Below are 20,446 nucleotides of genomic sequence, written 5' to 3'. Positions count from 1 at the left end.
TCAATTTGACAGCAAGTGCAAGGCATCACTGATTTCTCGTTGCATAATATCTGTACTCCCACACGAGAAGACCCGGGCTCACATATGGTAATTCTGGAAACACCGTTAACGGATCAAACGTTCTTAGCCCCTTGCCACGTTGTTTCCATCGATGTATCTGCTTACCAAGATAATAAGCAAAGAGGAGGTCAATTTAAATGATGTAGTACTATATATGGTCTGGATCATCCTCCAATCAAGGTTCATTATTTCTCTCGCCACTTTGCATATGGACTCTTGATCACTACTGTTTATTACTGTTCCACTATAACTTTAAGGTGCTGTCCCAGATTTTCTATGATTAGTATTTCCTCCTTGGTGATATAATATATAAGCTGGTAAATATTTACTGCTTTCATGCAAAGCTGAGTTAAGGAACTGTAGATTGATACTCTAGAAAGTATTTGGATCATGCCAAGTGAGAGCTCGTGTCCCTACACTTGACCGTTGAGCTTAGGAGTTAAACGGACTCTGGAGTCCGGTAGTACGTAGTACTCAGCATATAAACAGTCTGCAACGGGGCTCCGGAATGAAATGTCAACGAGCAGCCGTTTTTCCATAGCTATATGTAAATAAATTAAGAATACTAAAAGGGCAAAATAAGCAAATAATTAATACATAGAAGAGCCCAGAATAGGATCAGCAATGTTGACATTCATATGCAAATCCTGCTGTATGTTCTGGCGATTCCCATTCCTCCCCCTACCCCCAAAATCCAAAAGGAGAAGGAACTAGTAATTACTCCGTTAGGCATATAATTTTAAGCTCATTTCTGCGCCGTGTGTTTCCAAATCAACAACTGTAAAGTTGGCAGAGTCTATTTTTCGATAGGTCCGCGGGATGGATTGTGGAACAGTAAGGCGATGCCTAATTTCGCAAAGAATTTGGAATAATCGAGGGCGTTGAACATGATAGCACATGCGGAGTTCGCTCACATTATGGATGACCGCCTGCTAATACCATGAAGAGACGCCAGCAATTAGACTTTTCCGATAACATCATCACAGAGAAGAATCAGCATGGCAATAAATACAAGATCAACGACGATCGGGACAATTTTTGATTAAGCCATTTGATGTCACGCAGTATGAAAAGCCTTTTAGCAACTTTTTTTTAAAGAAACCAATTTCCAGATAAGTTTCTTAAAAATGTGAGTATCGTCCATTGTGATCCCATCATAAATTCTTTTAATTCCTGTACTTTTTGCTTTTTGGTTGTTTGTTGCTTGGCATTTCTATGCTCATATACACCGTCGTTGATCCGTCTTTGGATATTTCCAATACTTTCATGCTTTGTTGAACCGATACGCAGGAGAAACATGACATCTTTCGATTGCTATGGATCTGACAGCAGGCACCATAGGAGAATTTCCTACAGTTTTCCTGCATAAACCTGCAAATTGCATAACCTGTAAATCGGGGTCGCGTGTAGGATCCCTGCGTTAGTACTCAAGAACGTGCTTCTGTTATAAAAATCTTTCAATTGATTACGTACAAAACCTGTAGATTCTGTGCGCTAATTTAGTGTATGCGCAGACAACAACATTTAAGCAATCGACGACGAGAGACAGACACGAAGTTCATTTTAACTTCTAACTGCTGTTGTTTTTTGGCAAGCGGTGCTTTCAGTGAATCAATGAAAGGAAATTCAAATTGATGTGTCCGTACTTTGAATCACAGTGGGGGATAAAGAAGGTAACGCAAGCATCCAATTCGATTATAGGGTGGTGAGACTAAAGATTGTCGCAAGCTCCGTATTTATATCTCAAACTGATCAATATCTCACATCCCAAGCCTGTTCTTGATGATTGCTGCAAGCGTACAGAGCGAGCATGTGTGCAGGACATGCTCAACTCGAAACTCCATGCTGCATTGAGCGCTAAATTTGCAGCCGCCGCATTCTGGCTGCTTTGAGTATCCACTTTGCTTATATCCACATGGCGATGAAGCGGGTAATATTTAGCAGAGAAAATGATTGTGTATCCATATGAATATACAGACTATATTTCCACTTGCAAGGCTGTAGTAACGTTGATCAGCGACTTCATGCAGTTATGATCTTTGCGCTTTAAAGCGGTCTTGATCGCCTCCGGTCTCTCGCGACAGAATTCACAGACGTTTCATCATCAAAACTTACCAACTTTATGTTCCTATGTTCGCGAATTGGGTTTTTTTTTCATCCAGATATGTCTTAACCGCTTCTAACGTCTTTATTGGAACGGGTCGCGAGTATTCATCGCGTCAAATATACACACGCAGTGGAGCAAGACGTCTACTCGCCGCATAAATATGAATAATAAGTCCGTTGTGTTCACGATATCCAATATCTGATGGGGGAGTTGTTTGGATGATTGAAGATTTAGTAATCTGATGTATGGAGCTAACATGTCTATTTGTGAGGATTGCGATGGAATATTCTACAGACGTTACTGCGGCGAGTGTGATGTTAGCCCCTTATAGAAATCAAAGCAGCGCGTTCGTTCTCTACATGCAGTTCTTGCAAATCCATTCCAGGCATATGTCACTTGCAAGTAACTTTCCTTATCTCTGGATCGCGACGTTTTTGGGAAAAAACTTGCACACCCTGGGAAATTCCCCAAGCCCGTAGAATGCAAGACTAGATGACAGGAGTCATGGATTGCAATTGTTGAGAAATAATAGCCATGAAAGCATCAATCGAAGGATGTAAATTCGAATTGCAAGCGTAAATTGCGTTAATGTAATACAGTAAGAATACGTAGGGAATAGGGTACACTTATAACACTGCCGTTTAACAAACGTCTCAACACCTTGTTGTCCACGCTGCAATCAGTGGGTCTGATTGGTCTGGTGAAAAGGAAAAAAGGCGTGCGTTTCTCATAGGTACTGCATAAGTATCCCCAGCAACATTCGGATATTCACGGCCCGTGTGCAAAAGGGTTTGATGCATGTACAGACACTCGTCATCCGCGGGTCTGTTACGCAGTCGACTGTGGAACCTGTCAGATATGTAAAGTGACACGATACGAGATTGGCTCCGAGGTCTGGAAGGCAAGCGTTGGATGTCGTTTGAATATGCATAACTGCAATGAGAAGCAAAACGGGCAGAGTCAAACACAAGTCTTATGCAAAACTAGCTTTTCAGCATTGGTTTGAGTAGGACAAACTTCCTAGCTAGCTGAAAACCTTACAACAACATGATGAGTCTTGTGCTTGATTTAGGAAAGGAGGAATTCACTTGCACAATTTATTATTACTGGGTCAAAAGTATACACACGAATCCATTATATAGACAGAGAGCTGTAACTTTAGTATCGAAAAGTAAAAAAGTAAAGAAGGAAGAGTCAAGTGTGAACTCTACATGAAGAAGGATTAAGAAATAGGAAATAAGAGATAGAAATAGGGACTACTGATTAATCAAAGGAATAAAAGTAAAGGCAGTACATCTCTTCGGTACAATTAAGAGTGCTTCCAGCCTTGAGCGAAGGCAAGACCACCGATAGCGAGACCGAGGCCATAGAAGATACCGCTGTAAAAGAAGCGAACGAAGCGGTGCTCGATACCGATTTCAGTGAAGGCGTAAATGACAGTAAAGCCAAAGTAACTGTTCGAATAAGGACACCATCAGTAATTGTTCAACCTACTCTAGAAGGCAGGATGACTTACAGCCATGTAAGGATCAAAACAGCGCGCGTGGAACCGCCACCAAAAGTGTTGAGAATGACAACGCCCAAAAGCAAGGAGAAGTTATCGTGCAAGACGCGGTATGCGTTTTCAGCACGGCGCTAATTGATAACGAATTAGTGTATGCTTTCCTTGTTAAAGAAGAAAGGAGTACATACAGCAATGGCGCCACCTGTTGGCTTCCACTTTGATTTGTTTGCAACTTCAGGATCTTCCGATTTTCCTGTAGCAGACTTGTCAGAGTCGCCCAAGAGATGGCGAGTCCAGTAGACAAGACCCAACAAGGTCCAGAAGGTGAAAACTGCAATCCAAGTGTTGCGGACCCAGTAGTCAGAGACAAAGGCAGAAACGTCGTTGGCAGCGTCCATTGTTGTTTTGCTTGTTATCGATCAATCACTTGCTAGTTGAGATAACTTGATTTGAGGTACTCGACGCGCTACTCTCTAGGTCTTATATATCTGTTTGAAAAATGCTGTCGTGACCGCAGTGACGCTATCCATCTTTTTTTTTCTCTGTTTTTCGACGGCGGATCGGGGACTGCGGCAAAATGAAAAAGCTCTTGTGCCTCTGTGTCTCATCCTTATGATGCACTTTGGGCCGGTTTGTTGCCTTATAATTTAGCCGAGTCCACTTTACCACAACTAGTAGTTTCGACTAGTTTCTGCTCTCTAGGCCTTATTCTGCGAGCAATCAATCAATCAATCATTCACAAAAACAGTACCGGAACGTCAATTGTCATGACTTCAGACCTCAGTCTATTGACATTGATGACAAATTGTTGACAAGCCCCCCGAGCAAAACGCAATTTTAACGATTGTTTAAATCATTCTGACTCTAACGCCTGTCAAATTCGTTCTGGTGGTGTCGATGGGAACACAGACCATCATACGATCAGTCAATTGATTGTCCGCCATGCATGAATAAGCACATGTCCCACCCTCTTAAGCGAACCAAACTTGAGCCAGCAGGCGTCATTCCCCTTTCTTTTACGCGGTGGAGCGGGGGTTGTCGACGAATTTGTAGCACCAAGTCGGTGGGATGGACTTTGGGACGGTCGGTGCCGATTCATGCCGAGATTACAAATCCAGCAGAGTAAAACCTTTTCCTCCCAAGAAAGGCCACTGAAACGTTTTGACAGGTCAAAGATTTAATTAAAAAACACAGCGGCTGCTGTTGAAAATAAACCATCGTATCTAAAGAAACACAATTATAGGCGGTGCACCGTGCATCGCCTGCGTGAATGCATGCGCGCAGCATCTGGTTTTCGACGGGCCCGCGGAATGCACCAACAAAAACATCACCTGGTTCATACCTTGCATTGCAAAATGAACGGAAAAAACTTTAAACCTGTCAGCTTCGAGTAACCGTGGGCGATCTCGTTACACAGTGTTTCAGCACCTGACTTGTGTTTTCGAAAAAATTCGTTGCGATATGATGCGTAGCGTAATCTGATTGTGTTGCATTACAAATGTGTTGTGGAAGCAAAGATTACTGGCGCATTCTTTCTCTACAATCTCTAGAACAGTCTAGCCTCTTGCTTGTTCCAGAGCGCGGCAACAACAAAGCATTGCACAAAGCTTCTTCATCGTCATGGATGCAGAAGATTTTCACTGTTTCACAAAAACGGGTTAAACTTTAGCATCGGCGAACTTTGGGATGCTGTCACTACATTTGCAAACGGTACATTATATTAATTTGTAAGAGATCTCCTCTGCGCCATTAATATTCTCTTTATCATTTATAATCATTGCTTTGTAATCACGATATACTACGCATGTCAAGTAGCAGACATTTGTAATTGGGGCGATTTACGGAAAATCGAACAATTGTATACTGCGAGCATCGTACGCACTCGGTTAAATTAAAAGCGAAGATAACGATCTACGGAAAAACGAAAATAAACGATGATCCGCCGCAGCACTTGATGTAACGTCAACACTCCCAAGGTATCAGCTTTAGTTTTATTGATCAATGAGCTCTAAACTTATCAGGGACATGGTCTTCGTTGTCGTCGTGCTCCTGCCATTGAGGCCGGTCGGCATCGTCATAAGCGCGAGCAGCAGCAGCAGGAGAAGGAAGAGAGGATGCATCGCCGGCATGCTGCTCTATCCATTGCTGTTCCTGCTTCTTCTCCTGCTCTGTCCAGTCTGGAAGTTTACTGCGCATGTATTCTTGTAACGAAATAAGGCGGTCGGCGTCAGCATCGAGATCTTGGAACGCCCGGTTGATAATAGTGCCGACATGTCTCGCCTCAGGATCAACATCACGTTCGAGACCATACATGGATCGCAGCTCCATTTCATCCCAGAAGCCGTCACCGTTTGTGTCGTGGATTTTGAAGAAAGCTACTTCATCTGAGACTTCAATGTGGTGACTGTCCCGCATGTGTCTGGCGAATTGATCTCGCTCGTTAGAAATATGAACTTGAACCTATAATTGCATGCTTGAACGTCTTCTTACTGCTCTTCAAAGTTCCAAAATACGGATTGCTCATCGCAGAGAGCACTGGTAGCTGTCAAGGCGACAAGAGATGCAATCAATTCAAAGCGCATGAGAGTATACTAATATGGATGGCACTGGCTCGGAACGAGCTTAATGCCGACCACCGCTTAATCCGTCGTCGACGAACCAGCAAACGCCATATCAATTTTCAGTGGTCGGATTTGTCCTACCTGTGGAATATGGCGTCGCAAAGGAAAAAGAGCAGAATATATATGGTACACGGACACATGTATAACAGATGTAAAAAGTGGAGACTGTTTGATTTCAAGAAACTGAAAAGAGAGGAGGAAATAAAAGAAGAAAGAAGGGAAGGAATAAGAGGACAAGAGTATTTACAAGCTGTTACGATTTCTCTATCATGCTAATGCTATGCTGGTTTAAGACATGGGATAGCCACCACCCATCATGGGGCTTCGAGATCTCGGTCGTGTGTCCGGTTGGTGATGCGTATCTCGATAGTAATCATAATCGGGTGCACCGCCAACCTGGCTGCCACCATATACACTGCGGCCATCATAGATAACTGACCCTGCATTGCGACCTCCGTACATGCTGCGAGTGCCATCGTAAATAACAGAGCCGGCACCACCGCCGTAGCCACCGTATGCTCCGGCACCGTATGCAGGTGCGCCGTACATGCTACGTCCATCGTAAATAACGGAGCCGACAGCGCCGCCAGCGCCGCCAAAGCCTCCAGGAGGACCGCCCTTGGAGCCATATGAGTAGTAGCTGTGATAGCTGTGGCCGGTGACGCCAGTCTCGCGAGAACCAGTGGATCCCATTTCCCAAAGTTCTTGCTCGTAAACACTCCATTTCTTGAGAGGAATCATCTTTTCGTCAAACTTCTCGTCGTCATTGATAATAATCTTCTTCTGCTTATTGTCGCCGACGACAACACGCGTGTTACCCCAGGAGAAATCGTCAAAGTGCCAGAAAGAGTATACTGGAAGGAAGAACGAAAAGACCGGGATAGCAATAATGTAGAAGATCATCCAACCAATGTGCTGCCACTGACGTTTCAAGATAAACAGAATTGCTTGCAACGCATAGGTACCAGCAAGAATAGCCAACGCAAGTACCGGTACTGGTCCTGTCTTGGAAGCAATGACGTAGATCAGGTAGACAAGATAGACCACTGATACGGGGAGGGTCAGAGTACCGATCAAATCGATAAGAACAACGAAACGCATTGAGAAACAGCAGAAACCGCACAGATCCGGAAGCAAAATGAGTTCAAACAAGTTGTGCACTGTAGAGTTGATCCATCGACGACGTTGAGAGAGCAAGACCTTCCAACGTTCGGGAGCGACCGTTTTACACTGAGCGTAGGGAGTGAACTTCATCTTGTATTGCGGGAAATGCTTCATCATCAAGGTTGTAAGGAAACGATCTTCACCGAGGTGCAGCAGATTCTTCTTGTGCAACGTGTCAACATTGTTGTCGGAATACTCCGTGATCACCTTGGGTGATACAATAAGAGGCTCGTTCTTGACAGGTGTGCGGACGCGGTACATACAGAAACAGCCAGGCAGACAGGTGACAGAACCAAAGAGCGATTCGAAAGCCTTGACCAGGTGGTGAGAAATATAGTATTCGTAGACTTGAATCATGGTTGTCAAGGATTTATCTTCGTTGACCAGCTTAGTTTCGCCGCAGAGACCAATGATGCGACCATCATGGAGGAAAGTAGATATCATGTGGTTCAGGGCGTTCGGTTCCACTTCTGTGTCGGAATCAACCATCAGAATATACTCATAGAACGATGGATTTACGCCGATGACATTCTTGATCTGATGATACATCTCTAGCTCCAATGGTGTCATTTCGCCATCAAAGTGGACCTTGCTTAAAAAGTTCATACAGATAAGCTGGGAATCACGCTTGCCACGGTTTCCAGGTTTAGCACGCTCTGAAGCCTTGCCGACCTTGACAATGACTATGTAAGGCACAACGTGACCTTCGCATTCATACAAGCCAGAGTAGACTTTGCCGTAATTGAGCTGCTTGCTGCCTTCACCGATAGACTTGAACATGAGAGGCTCAGGATCGTTCTTTGTGTCGTAACCCAATACATCTAGTACGATTCGAGGTGTGTGGCGATCGTTTCCGCTACCCATAATCATACCGTCGGCAATAATAAACAGCAGCTTTCGCTTGTCATCGTAGTTCATGCAAGTCAACGAGTCGATGGTCTTCTTTAGAGACTCCTCGCCTTCGGTGTAGCAAGGAACTTGGCAGATGACAAACTTGTCGTGGTCTTCAGGAGTAGGTGCACCTCCAAACTGCAGAGCAGCCAAGAATTTGACTAGGGTGACCAAGCACATCACAAGGGCAAATGCCAAAAGCAAATAGTTGCTAAAAGTACACCGTGGAGTCTCGCGTTCATCGACCTGGCCAATGTAGAAGAAGTTGTCAAGACAGTTCATATTCATCGCCTGTTCTTCGGCAGACATGGCACTCTTGTATTTGTTCCAGTTATCAGTGGCGTCCGTTCCGCTGAACTTTTTGAAGATCTCCACAACTGCCGAGTTCAAAAAGTTGTAATCACTCGAGGCGGATCCGCTACCATAGTAGTTAGCAGTAGAAAGATAGTCTGTAATATCATAGACTCTGCCGTTGATAGCCAACGCCGTTCGACCCCAGCCTTCATAATCCTCCTTGAGCGTCTTGATAGGAATGACCAGAACACCCTTCTTGTAGAGATTCATTTCTGGCAAGAACACATTCTTGTACCAGCTGTTGCTTGCCATGTCCGTCAGCGAAGTAATCTGAAGTTGGTCACCAGAATAATGGACAAATGGACCGAGTACAATGGAGGAGTTTGGTTGGATCTTTACTGTTGAAGAGGTTACCAAGCCGGGGCAGGCAACGGTGAGAGGTGGTGGGATGGTGTACGATACATCCAGACCAGCGAGTACTTCCATCTCATCCGAACCAGCAGGAAGTGAAGTCGTGCCGTGGTCGCTTCTTGCAAAATTCGTGATATCGTAAACGATACCTCGGTGGCTAACGTACATGTCGTCCTTGACATTATGTGCTTGGACGTTGGCAGAAGAATACATGGAGCGTGTGCCGGGACATAATACTTCACCGAGACCGACAATGACGAAGATAACAATACCAGAGAAGAACAAAATAAGGAGACAAAGAGTTGTTTTTTCACGCCAAGCCATTTGGATGTCTTCACGCTTCATCTTGCCAAACCATCGCAGGAAGGGGCTTGGGATCCACCACGTCATAAACCATACAAAGCGAACCCACCAGATACGCAGAGCAGTAATGGGCATTTCTTCGACCTGTTGGTGTTGAGGTGCTTGATAGTCTTCCACCATTTTGCTCATATCCATGTTGGGACCAAATCTTTTCATTCACCCAAAGTCAATAACCGGAAAATGCAGTGGAACGGCCAGATATTCAAACTTACCCTTCTGCTAAGCCTTTCATTCCCCATTCGGATTCTTCACCCCATTGGCTTCCTTCATGCTTGATATCTTCGCTGATATAACTTGCACCATCCTCAAAGACTGAAGAGCGGACCATGCCAGCACCGAAGCCAGGAGCAAGATGGCCTCCATCTCCGTATGCGCCACCGGGAGGCAATAATCTGTCGTTGGCATCCTGATAGTACATTTCTTGCTGGTCATAGCCGGTACCTTCCGTCATCATGTCGGAATTGGCTGCGCCCATTGCTTTGGCACGAGCACGTTCCTCCTTTTCGGCAGCACGGATGCTATCTTCTAGCTCTTTCCAGGTCTCATACGAAAGCCAGATCATGTCAACACCAATGAACGCTTGAGTTTGAGTCCAATTGAGTATTGTGTAAACGGCCTCCACTCTGCTTCGTTCTGATTTGCTTTCGTCGATTTGCAAGGATGCAACCAGGCGATCGTATCGAACGAGGAACTCGCCAAAAGTATAGTAATTAGCGTATTCTTGCGCACATCGAAGCGTCAAGTCTGGAAGCAAGAATGCCCTGATTTGCGATTTAACACGCTTAGCATCGAACATATCGCGGGTCTGCATGTCGTTCGGGCGAATATGAATAACGTTGTAAATACGGGTATCCGACATGGTATAGAATAAATCCCGCAACGTCATATACAGTTGATCCATGACAGTCGTTACTTGCATGTTCTGATAGGCTTCTTCTGCATCCTTGACCATCTTTTCTGCATCTCCACTTTCAGCGGCAGGTGAGGTTACCAAGGCTGCTTCGGTGTTGCCACGTCGTTTTCCTGGGCGCTTCATGGACGGTGCACGAGTAGGCTTGCTGGTGAGCTGGGCCTTTACAATGGTACGTTCGTCTTTTGGATGCGACTCTGTAGCCATAGCTGAGCTCTGGAACAGGTTGGCAACAAATGCATTGGAGCTACTGTCACGGAGTAAACTAACGAAATCAGGAGATAGCGCATCCAAGTTCTTTTCGACGAAGGATTCGACAGTGTAGTGGACAGTGCCAGAAAAGTGGCTGATGCCGAAACTATACGTTTGTGATGTCTTTGCAAACGATGAGTGCGAGCCAAATTGACGCTGGAGGTTGGCCAAAAAGTTGGCATCTGTAGCTTCAGTTGCGCCGCTTTGATATTTTGCACAGTCGCGGTCCATGAGACCAATCACACCACCTAATCCCAGTGCTGCGGACTTGCTAATGTTCTTCTCCCGGACTTCCTTTTCCTTGCCGACCAGCAGGTCCAGGCAGCCCGAGTTGTCCATGGTGATGACCCGAGGCAGAGGGACACCGTCCCGCACCATGATTGCATTCAAGCCCTCGTCATCATTGAAACGTTGACTGATCAAGAACTGGTGAACACGTTCGTTGGCAAAGTTGGCACTGAACTCTTCGAAACCGTTGGTCTTGAAATTCTGGAAGCCAAATTGATCCAAGATGCCAATAAAGTTGGCAGGTTCACGGTCGGTGTAACAGATCTTGGTGTTGATTGATTCCACAATCCACAGAAAGAGTACATTGTACAGAGCCTGCGCCATTGAGTCACGTTGTGCCTGAGCCCCCTGCTGGTTCATGAAGACCGTACAGAGTTCCTTTCGGATAAGTCGAAGCTTGTACGTAAGCGAGGTCTCGAGCTTTGATGGTGATACACCCAGCATGGCGGCGACAACTTCGAGGACATCTTCGTTCTTTACGCTGCAGCTTTCGTTGTTCATCGTTGCACCATCGCGGTTATCGACAAACTGCAGGTTACCGAGATGGAGAATTGCCGCTAATAGCTGGAAGATTTGTGTCACGGTCTTTGCCTTGAAGCCGCAGATTTTCAAGGCGCTCTTGAGATCCCCGAAAGCGATCTCGTCGTTTCTGTCCGGGGTTGTGATGCATTTCGATTGATTGAGATAATGGAAATGGTCTGCAGGGAAGTTGATGTGCAAGGCATTTTTCTCGTCAACGGTTGTACCAGCAAGCAAAGAGTAGAAGACATGGTATGTGCGCTCGTTGAGGGGAACGGCGGTGACTCGGTTCTTATCGAAGGCATAAGTCAGCGTCTTTGCACCGATGATGCGGCCGCGCTCGCTAAACTGAAGTTCCTGGAACATTCCAAACTTGGAAGCGGACGAGTTCTGAGCCGTGCGAGCATGACCAAAGGCTTCCAAGATGGTAGCAGCATTGCGTATCTGTTGCTGTAGTTTGTTTTCCTTTTTGCTGTGTGTGGACAGCAGGGTCAATTGGCTGACAAGGTGTGATCGTGTTATACTCTTGCCGGAACCTGTTATACCACTGTTTCAAAAGCACGGTAAATAATTGGGTATTGCCAAATTTGAAGCCGACCAATAACACCCGCGCCCTTGCTGTACACGTCGGTTCTCTCCACCCCTTTCTCCTTCCCGTTTGTAAAGGACGAAATTGAAGAAGGAAACGCTTACCTGAGAATAATGCTCTGATCCTCGCCAGTTCTTCGCATGTGAAAGTAAGCTCTCGTAGCGAGATCATACACATGTGGTTGCAAGAGTGGCTTGTTTTCAGATACGTCTCTGTACCCGGCGTCCGCGTAAGCCTCCAGCGTGGCATCATTTGCACTGTCAAGAGGTTGATAGGGGTTGAGAACGATGAGGTTTGAATGACCAGCACGGGTATAGATTTGGTTCCGCTTGTATCTGCTCTGCAGCAGATTCGATATGCTGTCTTCCGTTGGCGGCTGGTTCGGCGACGTTAGAAGGCAAGACAGATCTGTGCGAGAATCGTCTTGCATGGCAAAAAATAATGATGAATTGATTAGCTATTGCGTATTAAGTTCTTTTTCGAAATGACAGCTGGTTCGAGATGAAGGAGGTGAACTCAGCGAGATGCTGTTCTAGATGTACAGAACACCGGTAGCAACAGTGGCAACAATCGTGCCCGGTGAAAAGTTATGTGAGGAAAGGGAGAAGAGGATGCTAGTGGAAAGCAGAAGAAAAGGATCCCCTCTCTCCCTCAAGGTAAAAAATAACTTTTTTTTGGTTTGCCAGACTGTGCTACCTATTTTTGCAACCGCCCTTTCCCATCCAGATTGTTCTAAAAATGGCAGCTTTCCCTTCATTGCTATGTCGTGAATGACATGCCTTTTTCCACTTTGATAGATTAATCCGTACGTGGCTTTTTCCATCTGTTGATACTTTGCTATGTGTTTTTCAAGTTGTTGAAATCTCCACCGACGCCAAAACTTAGGCCAGTTTAGAGATCGACCGCGTAGAATGCAAGCAAGCAAGCACATCAACGCGTATAATGAAAAGTCCCGTCACCTCCTTTCCTTTGCTCTCCCGTCCACCCATCGAAACTCTTTTGGCTGGATGAAACCTGAATCATCGTTTCTGCATGTCTATATAAGCGATCTCAGCGAAAACGAAACGGATATATTAGTCAATACTTGTTTTGATCGAAACGACTCTAAATCGACACTCTTTTGGTACAGCGCGGTGATCTTGCACCACAAAATTTGGGCACATGCAGGACCCAAATTTCGTACCCAGACGACCGCAAATGTTGCAGTGGCAGCCACCTTCTTTCTTGTGCATCAGCCCAGATGATAGAATTATTGCTTCAATTTATCGACTCCTCCTTCATACATATGCGCACAGCGTCATCAATGATAGACTACTCTGCATTTCTGTAGTGAATATATTTACCTTCTGTGATATAATTGTCGCTAATTCTTTCGACAGCTATCCCGAACCATGCAAATCGATTGTACTCAAAGGAAAACGCTCCCTCACGGCAGGATGAGAGAGACTCCTCCTTGCTCGCGGCACAAATGTAACCTGCATTCCGGAATGGATTTTCTACATCCGCTAGATTAGCATCATACCATGCAAACCGATGACTGTTTTGTACCGCCACTAGGCAAGATATCTTTGTCAACAGTACCCGAATCCCTTTATGCTACAAAGCTACTTTAGCTTGCACATGGACCGGCCCAGAATTTACCATACTTCGGATAGTTCCCGAGATGGCCTCATGCCAGGTTACATCTGTGCAACAATGCAACTACCCAAAGCAAGCACTAGTGTTTGGCAAGCTTATATATATCATATGGAGTACATACACTCATCTATCTTTCCATATTCAAATTAGAATAGATTCCAGCATAGTGCTAGGAACGTATTGGTATATTCAATTTAGCAGTAGCAATATTCAACGGTTTTGCACAGTGATACTACAATCTAACGCATTCTCAGTCTGCCACAGCCCCTTTCTGTAATTCTTGGGCGAGGGTCGTAATCAGACAGCTATACCCATCAATATTACTCGAAACAGAAAGATATTCATGAGACTTTGTTGCTGATAACATTTCTCCTATGCAGCTTAGGAAGCATATTGTAGCATAAAGTCAATCTAAACTGTTTCTCATCAATGTTTTGAGAGAGAGAGAAATGATTTACACTTTGGATCTCATATTTGGAAGCGTGAGCACCATTTTCCTGGATGAATAGGCTGCGATAGGAAAACTCGACAGTAAACTATACACTATATATTTTGAAAGATGCATAGTCAATAACGCAGGATACAAGAAACATATACTATAGACAAGATAAGCGCTTTTATATTCTTTTTTATAGAAAATCAAGGGAAGGTCACTGGCGACATAACCAAGCTTGGTTTCCTTCCACCACGAGGTGTGCGTGCGGGTGGCTTGGTCGGCAGGTCTGGAAAAAAAACTTGCTGTCCAGGCAAAGTTGCACCTCCCCTCTCTTTTTCCGCCTCGATGCTGGTCCTTTACGAAACAGCCGCCGGCTACGCTCTTTTCAAACTCGTTAAAGACGGCAAACTTGACAAGCCCGAAGAGATCTGGAAGGATTTCCAGACTCCTGAGCAGGCAAACAAGACGTATGTATTCTGACATTAGATTAACTCGCTGCAACGTCACGATAATTGTTACTGACGAATTTGGTACGATAGCGTTAAGCTCAAGGCATTCTCGAAATTTGAAAACACAACTGACGCTCTGTCTGCCGTCACCGGCATCGTCGAGGGCAAGGTGCCCAGCAATTTGAAAAAGTTCCTGGAGGAGGAACTGTCCGAAAAGGACAGAAAGAAGGAAAAGCTTATTGTTGGCGATCCTAAGCTTGGTAAATTGCTGCTCGATCTAAAAGGGCAAAGTGATCGAACTTGACATGCTAACTGTGTCGATTTGATGAATAGGCAGCGCTCTCAACCAAAGTTTTGGCATCAATGTCTTGTGTGATAACACTGTTTTGGATTTGTACCGTGGTATTCGCGAGCAATTTGAATCTCTTGTCACCGGTCTATCCTCTTCTGATTTGAACGCCATGTCTCTCGGTCTTTCCCACTCTCTCTCACGTTACAAGCTGAAGTTCAGTCCCGACAAAGTCGACACTATGATTGTTCAAGCTATCGGTTTGTTGGACGATCTTGACAAAGAACTCAACACATACTCCATGCGTGTCAAGGAATGGTACGGCTGGCACTTCCCTGAAATGGGCAAGATCATCACCGATAACTTGGCTTACGCCAAGGTCGTCAAGACTATGGGCTTCCGTTCAAACGCTCAAGAAACTGACTTGTCAGCAGTTCTTCCTGAAGAATTGGAGGCTGAAGTCAAGGAAGCTGCCGAGATCTCCATGGGTACCGAAATCTCTGATGAGGATATTGAAAACATCCACGCTCTTTGCGACCAAGTTATTTCCATTTCGGAATACCGCACTCAACTTTATGAATATCTCAAGAACCGCATGAATGGTATGTTTAAATTCGAGCATTTGTTTCTGCTGTTTTGCTAAAATATTTTTGTCTGTATAGCTATTGCGCCTAACTTGACTGCTCTTGTTGGTGAATTGGTTGGTGCCCGTTTGATTGCCCATGCTGGCTCCCTCATGAATCTTGCAAAGCAACCTGCATCTACCATCCAAATTTTGGGTGCTGAAAAAGCACTTTTCCGCGCTTTGAAGACAAAGCACAACACACCAAAGTACGGTCTTATTTTCCACGCATCTTTGATCGGTCAGGCCAACCCCAAGGCCAAGGCCAAGGTTGCAAGAATGTTGGCCACCAAGGCAGCCATTTCTCTGAGAGTCGATGCCCTTGGCGAAACTGACAGCAACGAGGTCGGTATCGATGGACGCACCAAGGTTGAATCTCGAATCCGCATGCTTGAATCAGTATCAAACGCACGAGCCAACCGAGACCGCACACAGCAAAAGCAACAGAAATTCAAGTTCAACAAGACCGCACAATACAACACCCAGAACGATACCGTCATGACCGAAGCACCTGCGGCTGCTGCTCCTGCTGCTGAAACGCAGCCCGCAAAACCTGCAGAATCCAAGAAACGAAAAGCAGATGAGATGGAAGAATCCAGTGAAGACAAGAAGGAGAAGAAGGAAAAGAAGGAAAAGAAAGAGAAGAAGGAGAAAAAGGAAAAGAAGGCCAAAAAGGCCAAGAAGGAGAAGGAGTAGAGATCTGATTATTCGTTTTTATTTTTCTGCATTACTTTTACGCACACTTTTTTTTGCTTTTCTTTTCGTTGTTTTGTAAATATTAGCATCAAAAATCATATCGATGTGATGTCCTCTTTTTTCATTCGTAACCTTCTCCGTGTGTCTGGTACAGTGTGGAGTAATCAGAGCAAACCTGGTCTGTTACAAGGATGTTAAGAGTCTCTGAGAACTTTTGCAACATTGAAGGTGTAACTTGACACCAGAAACGTGCCAGGTCCTTGTCATTGTGTTACATACTCGGTAGTATTACCAACTGATAAAAAAGTTTACCCAGCATACATAGATGAACAGTTTTGCTCAGTGCTCAGCAGGAGGCTATGAATACGATGCGGGCTAACTTTAAAATTTCAGAGATGACCAACGCGTAACTGAAGTAGTGAGTTCTTGGAGTTCTTGCATCTGCTGCTCTTGGATAAAAGAAGAAACTGCCTCGGTGCTGCTTCTGACAATCACAAGCATTTCAGCTAAAGCGGGCGGAGCTCAACCAGATACGTGACACGAATCTGCGGGAATACAGATACTTGTTTTAATCTATGTTCAGGAATGGATGATGCAGGTTACCATGGAAGCGATGGAACCTTCAGGATTTAGATGCAATCGATCAATGCATTCGTGCACAGCAATGACGCAGTAACACGCTCACATGGAGCAAAACATTTTGCATATTATTTATTGACGCTTATGCTCGCAAATATGTGCATATTTGTCAAAGATCTGCAATTCTTCTCAGCAATCTGACGCACGATTTCGTGCTGCTTAGTATTCCAATGTTTCCGGTTGAACTAGTGAGTTGCGCCAATCACACGACGGTCTCGGAAGGGATGATATGGGGTAAGGAGCTGCAGAGTTTTGTGCATGTGTAAACAAATAAGGTTACAAAGGATTGGTAGTGTTCGACGGAGAGGTGGCAAAAAAGAGGAAAAATACATATTCAAAGGTGAAAGGCAAAGATCGCGTTGCATCGGAGAGATTGTTTCCAACCTGGAGCAATGCCGGTTTGCCGATGAAAGCAAGAAAAAATTAGAGTCTGTTGCACAAGCTAGTGCCGACTTTGGCACATCTATGTTTGATAGATGCAGCAGTTACCACTTCCTGCAGTGTTTGAAGCAGTGCTCGGAAGTATACCCACAACAGGCCAAGTTCTTGTTGCCTGTTACTACTAGCTGCAGATTCTATATCGAGCAGTTTCTATTCATCCAAAAAGGAAGAAAAAAGCAAAAGACGGGAATAAGTGTAAATTTGGGACTCAGCAAGAAAACCTATATCTTTTCAAAAGACGTACCTATCTTCTTCACTTTCTTCTACTTCTAAAGCTTCCAACCTGGGAAGCCCTTTGATACCTTCTATTTTACCTGTATTATACATATTCTCTTTATTTGGTTTTTTTCCGCAAACATACGAGAACCATGGGCGTCGAGGTCATTCCGGGCGAGCTCGACCCTTTCTCCATTGCCATCGCCATTTTGAGTGGATTCATTGTGATCTTTGGCTTCGTGTCCATGTTTGTCAAAGAAAGATTGTTTATTTCGGAAGCCTGTAAGCGGTCTCGCAGCAGCACCTTGTTACTATCGAATGCAAGCTTACCGGGTTATTTTAGTCGTGGCACTCGTTGTCGGTATAATAGCTGGGCCCATTGCAGCTGACGGATTTGATCCGTATGAGTGGGGAGACACGGACATGTTTACCAAGCAAATTACCCGCTGTATCATTGCGATCCAGGTACTGCCGATATCATACTTGGGTTGTTTCGATCCTCTTCTGAAACAATTTTCGCAGGTTATGGCTGTCGGAATCGAGCTGCCAAAGTAAATCGTGCTCCGAGTTAGCTCGATCCCTTCCTGGTTGTATGCTAATCGAATTAACTATTCTAGACATTACATGAAGAAGGAGTGGCGAACCATGTTTATGCTGCTGTTGCCCGTCATGCTGTTCATGTGGCTAATCAGCGGCTTATTTATTTGGGCATTCATACCTCCATTGAACTATGTGAGTAACCACGATTCCTTGATCCGTGTACGCTTGTTGCCTCACATGATGTAATTTTCAGCTGCATTCTCTTGTCATTGCCGCCTGTGTCTGTCCGACTGATCCTGTGAGTTACTTATACCTTTCTTTGCGCTGTTGTTTGCTAACCAATCGCTGTCACTAAGATTCTTGCCAACTCAGTTGTTAAGGGCCGATTTGCAGAAAAGCACGTTCCAGCCCATATTCGCAACGCCTTGTCTGCTGAAAGGTACCATGCAAACCTTGCGAATAAGGGTCAACGCTGCGATGCATAAGACGCTGACTGCTATTCTTAGTGGTGCCAACGATGGTCTTGGATTCCCCTTCCTTTTCTTGGCCATTTTCCTCATTGGCGAACCAGGCACTGGGCATGCTATTGGTAAATGGATTTACGAAACTTGTCTTTTCCAGATCGCTTTGTCATGCGTCATTGGCATTGTGGTCGGTTACGTTGCACGTAAAATTCTGCAATGGTCTGAACGCAAGTAAGTCGTTTTCCTCTTTCAGATATATCGAGGGATTTTTGCTGATTACTTGTTCACTTGTCCAGTCATCTTATCGATAAACCTTCTTTCCTAAGTTTCGGTATTGCACTTGCTGTAAGTTTGCATCACCATGCAGCCTGGTACCACGTTGTTTACACTCAGTTCATTCTGCAACTAGCTGTTCCTGATGGCCATGACAGGCTTCTCCGGCAGTGATGATCTCCTTGCATGCTTTGCTGCAGGAAACGCCTTCTCGTGGGATGACTGGTTTAGAGAAGAGACTGAAGAAGCACATTTCCAGGAAGTCATTGATATGATGCTTAACTTGGCGGTGTTTGCCTACATCGGCGCGATTATTGTAAGCTCTGCTCCGTTGTATGGCAGATCACATGTTACTAACCCAACTCTTCTTTTTGTTGATAGCCTTGGCATGAATTTGGAAATGCGGAGATCGGCTTGTCACCCTGGCGCCTAATTGTCATTGCTATCCTGATTTTACTGTTCCGCCGATTGCCAATCGTCATTGCGCTCAAACCCGTTATGCCAGCATTGAAGACATACCGAGAAGCAGTTTTCAGTGGATGGTTTGGCCCGATGGGTGTTGGTGCCGTTTTCCTTTCAACTATCGCGAAAGAGGAGCTGGAAGCCATCTACGAAGGACAAGCTGAAAAGCCATTGACGATAGAACTTGTCAGTCCCATTGTATTATTTATTGTTCTTGCATCTACACTCGTTCACGGCACAACTATCCCTCTCTTCCAACTCGGCAAACGCATTCGAACGCGAACTCTCTCCATCACCAGCACTGGCAGCACGCACCGTCTACCGAAACTCGCCCAATCCCTTAGTTTGAGACGTAACCACGATGAACAAGACTTGGGAGATGGGACGTGGAGTCAAACTCAGCGCAACACGCTCATTAATACAATTCAACGTAAAAAGGAAGAGGAAGAAGAGGCTGGAAAGCACGCCAATGGATTGTCACAGGACCACAAGGCCATCGAGATTGACGACGGTGCTGCTGAGGAAGACTTTTTGCCTGACGACTCTGACGATAAACTGGCACTACCACCATCACGGGGTACTGAGGAAAGAAATTCCTCGGCGCAGATCCAGTTCTTGGAACCAGTCAAACCAAAACCCACGTCACAGGCGAATCTTAATGTCGAAAAGAACGAAGCCAGTGTCTCTAGTTTCTCCAGTTTCCGAGGAATGGGTAATCACGAATCGTCATCGTCATCAGGTGGCGGCGGCAATGCACTTTTGAATCTTTTCCGCCGTAAGGATCACACACAGCAGCAGGAGAACAATAAGGCGCCGCAGGAAACGGAACACCTGCCATCACCGCCGCCGCCTGAAGCTGTACCACAGTCGGAAAAGGCAGCAGAGCAGGTTGCAGATGAACCTAACGCTACAGAAGAGGAAACCGTGGCAGCAGAGGAGGCGTATCATCGCCGTGGGCTGCATCCGCGCATTCAAGTCTGGGAGGAAAACTCACACATTGTCATTGAAGATACTGCAGACGTCGGACCACAGTCTGTCCTTACCAAGCGGGATCCAGAGTGGAGGCAGAAAACCAAGGAGAAAGTCAAGGAACTTGAAGCCATCATCAAGGATCAAGAACAAAAGTAACATGTTGCTGCTACTTTCTTTTTTCACATGTATATGTTCCTCTTCCGCCTTGTTCGTTCTTTCATCATCATCAAACTTACGTCATTTCTTTTCTTTTCCTGTAACTTTAATCATGTAACTTGTAGCTCTTTTGTCTTGTTTTGACTCACGCAACAATAAAATGGATATCAAATCACAAAG

General features: G+C 45.2%; 5 protein-coding genes across 5 annotated transcripts; 2 read left to right on the top strand and 3 right to left on the bottom strand.

Annotated features, from left to right (window-relative positions):
- Positions 1 to 3,476: 3,476 nt before the first annotated feature.
- On the bottom strand, positions 3,477 to 4,069 carry VTP01DRAFT_6952 (uncharacterized protein; the record flags this gene model as incomplete). Its single annotated transcript, XM_069385910.1, has 3 exons — positions 3,477 to 3,621; positions 3,684 to 3,802; positions 3,860 to 4,069. 3 exons carry the CDS (start codon positions 4,067 to 4,069, stop codon positions 3,477 to 3,479), a joined length of 474 nt encoding a protein of 157 aa, XP_069243325.1.
- A 1,600-nt stretch (positions 4,070 to 5,669) lies between these two features.
- On the bottom strand, positions 5,670 to 6,253 carry VTP01DRAFT_6951 (uncharacterized protein; the record flags this gene model as incomplete). Its single annotated transcript, XM_069385909.1, has 2 exons — positions 5,670 to 6,090; positions 6,162 to 6,253. 2 exons carry the CDS (start codon positions 6,251 to 6,253, stop codon positions 5,670 to 5,672), a joined length of 513 nt encoding a protein of 170 aa, XP_069243324.1.
- Positions 6,254 to 6,580: 327 nt separating this feature from the next.
- VTP01DRAFT_6950 (uncharacterized protein) lies at positions 6,581 to 12,403 on the bottom strand (the record flags this gene model as incomplete). The annotated part of the gene is made up of 3 exons (XM_069385908.1): positions 6,581 to 9,563; positions 9,628 to 11,931; positions 12,078 to 12,403. 3 exons carry the CDS (start codon positions 12,401 to 12,403, stop codon positions 6,581 to 6,583), a joined length of 5,613 nt encoding a protein of 1,870 aa, XP_069243323.1.
- Positions 12,404 to 14,392: 1,989 nt separating this feature from the next.
- On the top strand, positions 14,393 to 16,103 carry VTP01DRAFT_6949 (uncharacterized protein; the record flags this gene model as incomplete). The annotated part of the gene is made up of 4 exons (XM_069385906.1): positions 14,393 to 14,514; positions 14,587 to 14,756; positions 14,830 to 15,387; positions 15,448 to 16,103. 4 exons carry the CDS (start codon positions 14,393 to 14,395, stop codon positions 16,101 to 16,103), a joined length of 1,506 nt encoding a protein of 501 aa, XP_069243322.1.
- A 1,448-nt stretch (positions 16,104 to 17,551) lies between these two features.
- Positions 17,552 to 20,266, top strand: VTP01DRAFT_6948 (uncharacterized protein; the record flags this gene model as incomplete). The annotated part of the gene is made up of 10 exons (XM_069385905.1): positions 17,552 to 17,681; positions 17,743 to 17,864; positions 17,922 to 17,950; positions 18,017 to 18,131; positions 18,193 to 18,237; positions 18,296 to 18,378; positions 18,446 to 18,634; positions 18,700 to 18,748; positions 18,813 to 18,992; positions 19,058 to 20,266. 10 exons carry the CDS (start codon positions 17,552 to 17,554, stop codon positions 20,264 to 20,266), a joined length of 2,151 nt encoding a protein of 716 aa, XP_069243321.1.
- Positions 20,267 to 20,446: the final 180 nt, after the last annotated feature.

This window comes from Rhizomucor pusillus (genome assembly GCF_041956525.1).
Source record: "Rhizomucor pusillus strain CBS 183.67 unplaced genomic scaffold VTP01scaffold_3, whole genome shotgun sequence".
Lineage (NCBI taxonomy): Eukaryota > Fungi > Mucoromycota > Mucoromycetes > Mucorales > Lichtheimiaceae > Rhizomucor > Rhizomucor pusillus.
The sequence above is the reverse complement of the archived record's forward strand: the minus strand, read 5'-3'. Positions and strand labels throughout refer to the sequence as shown.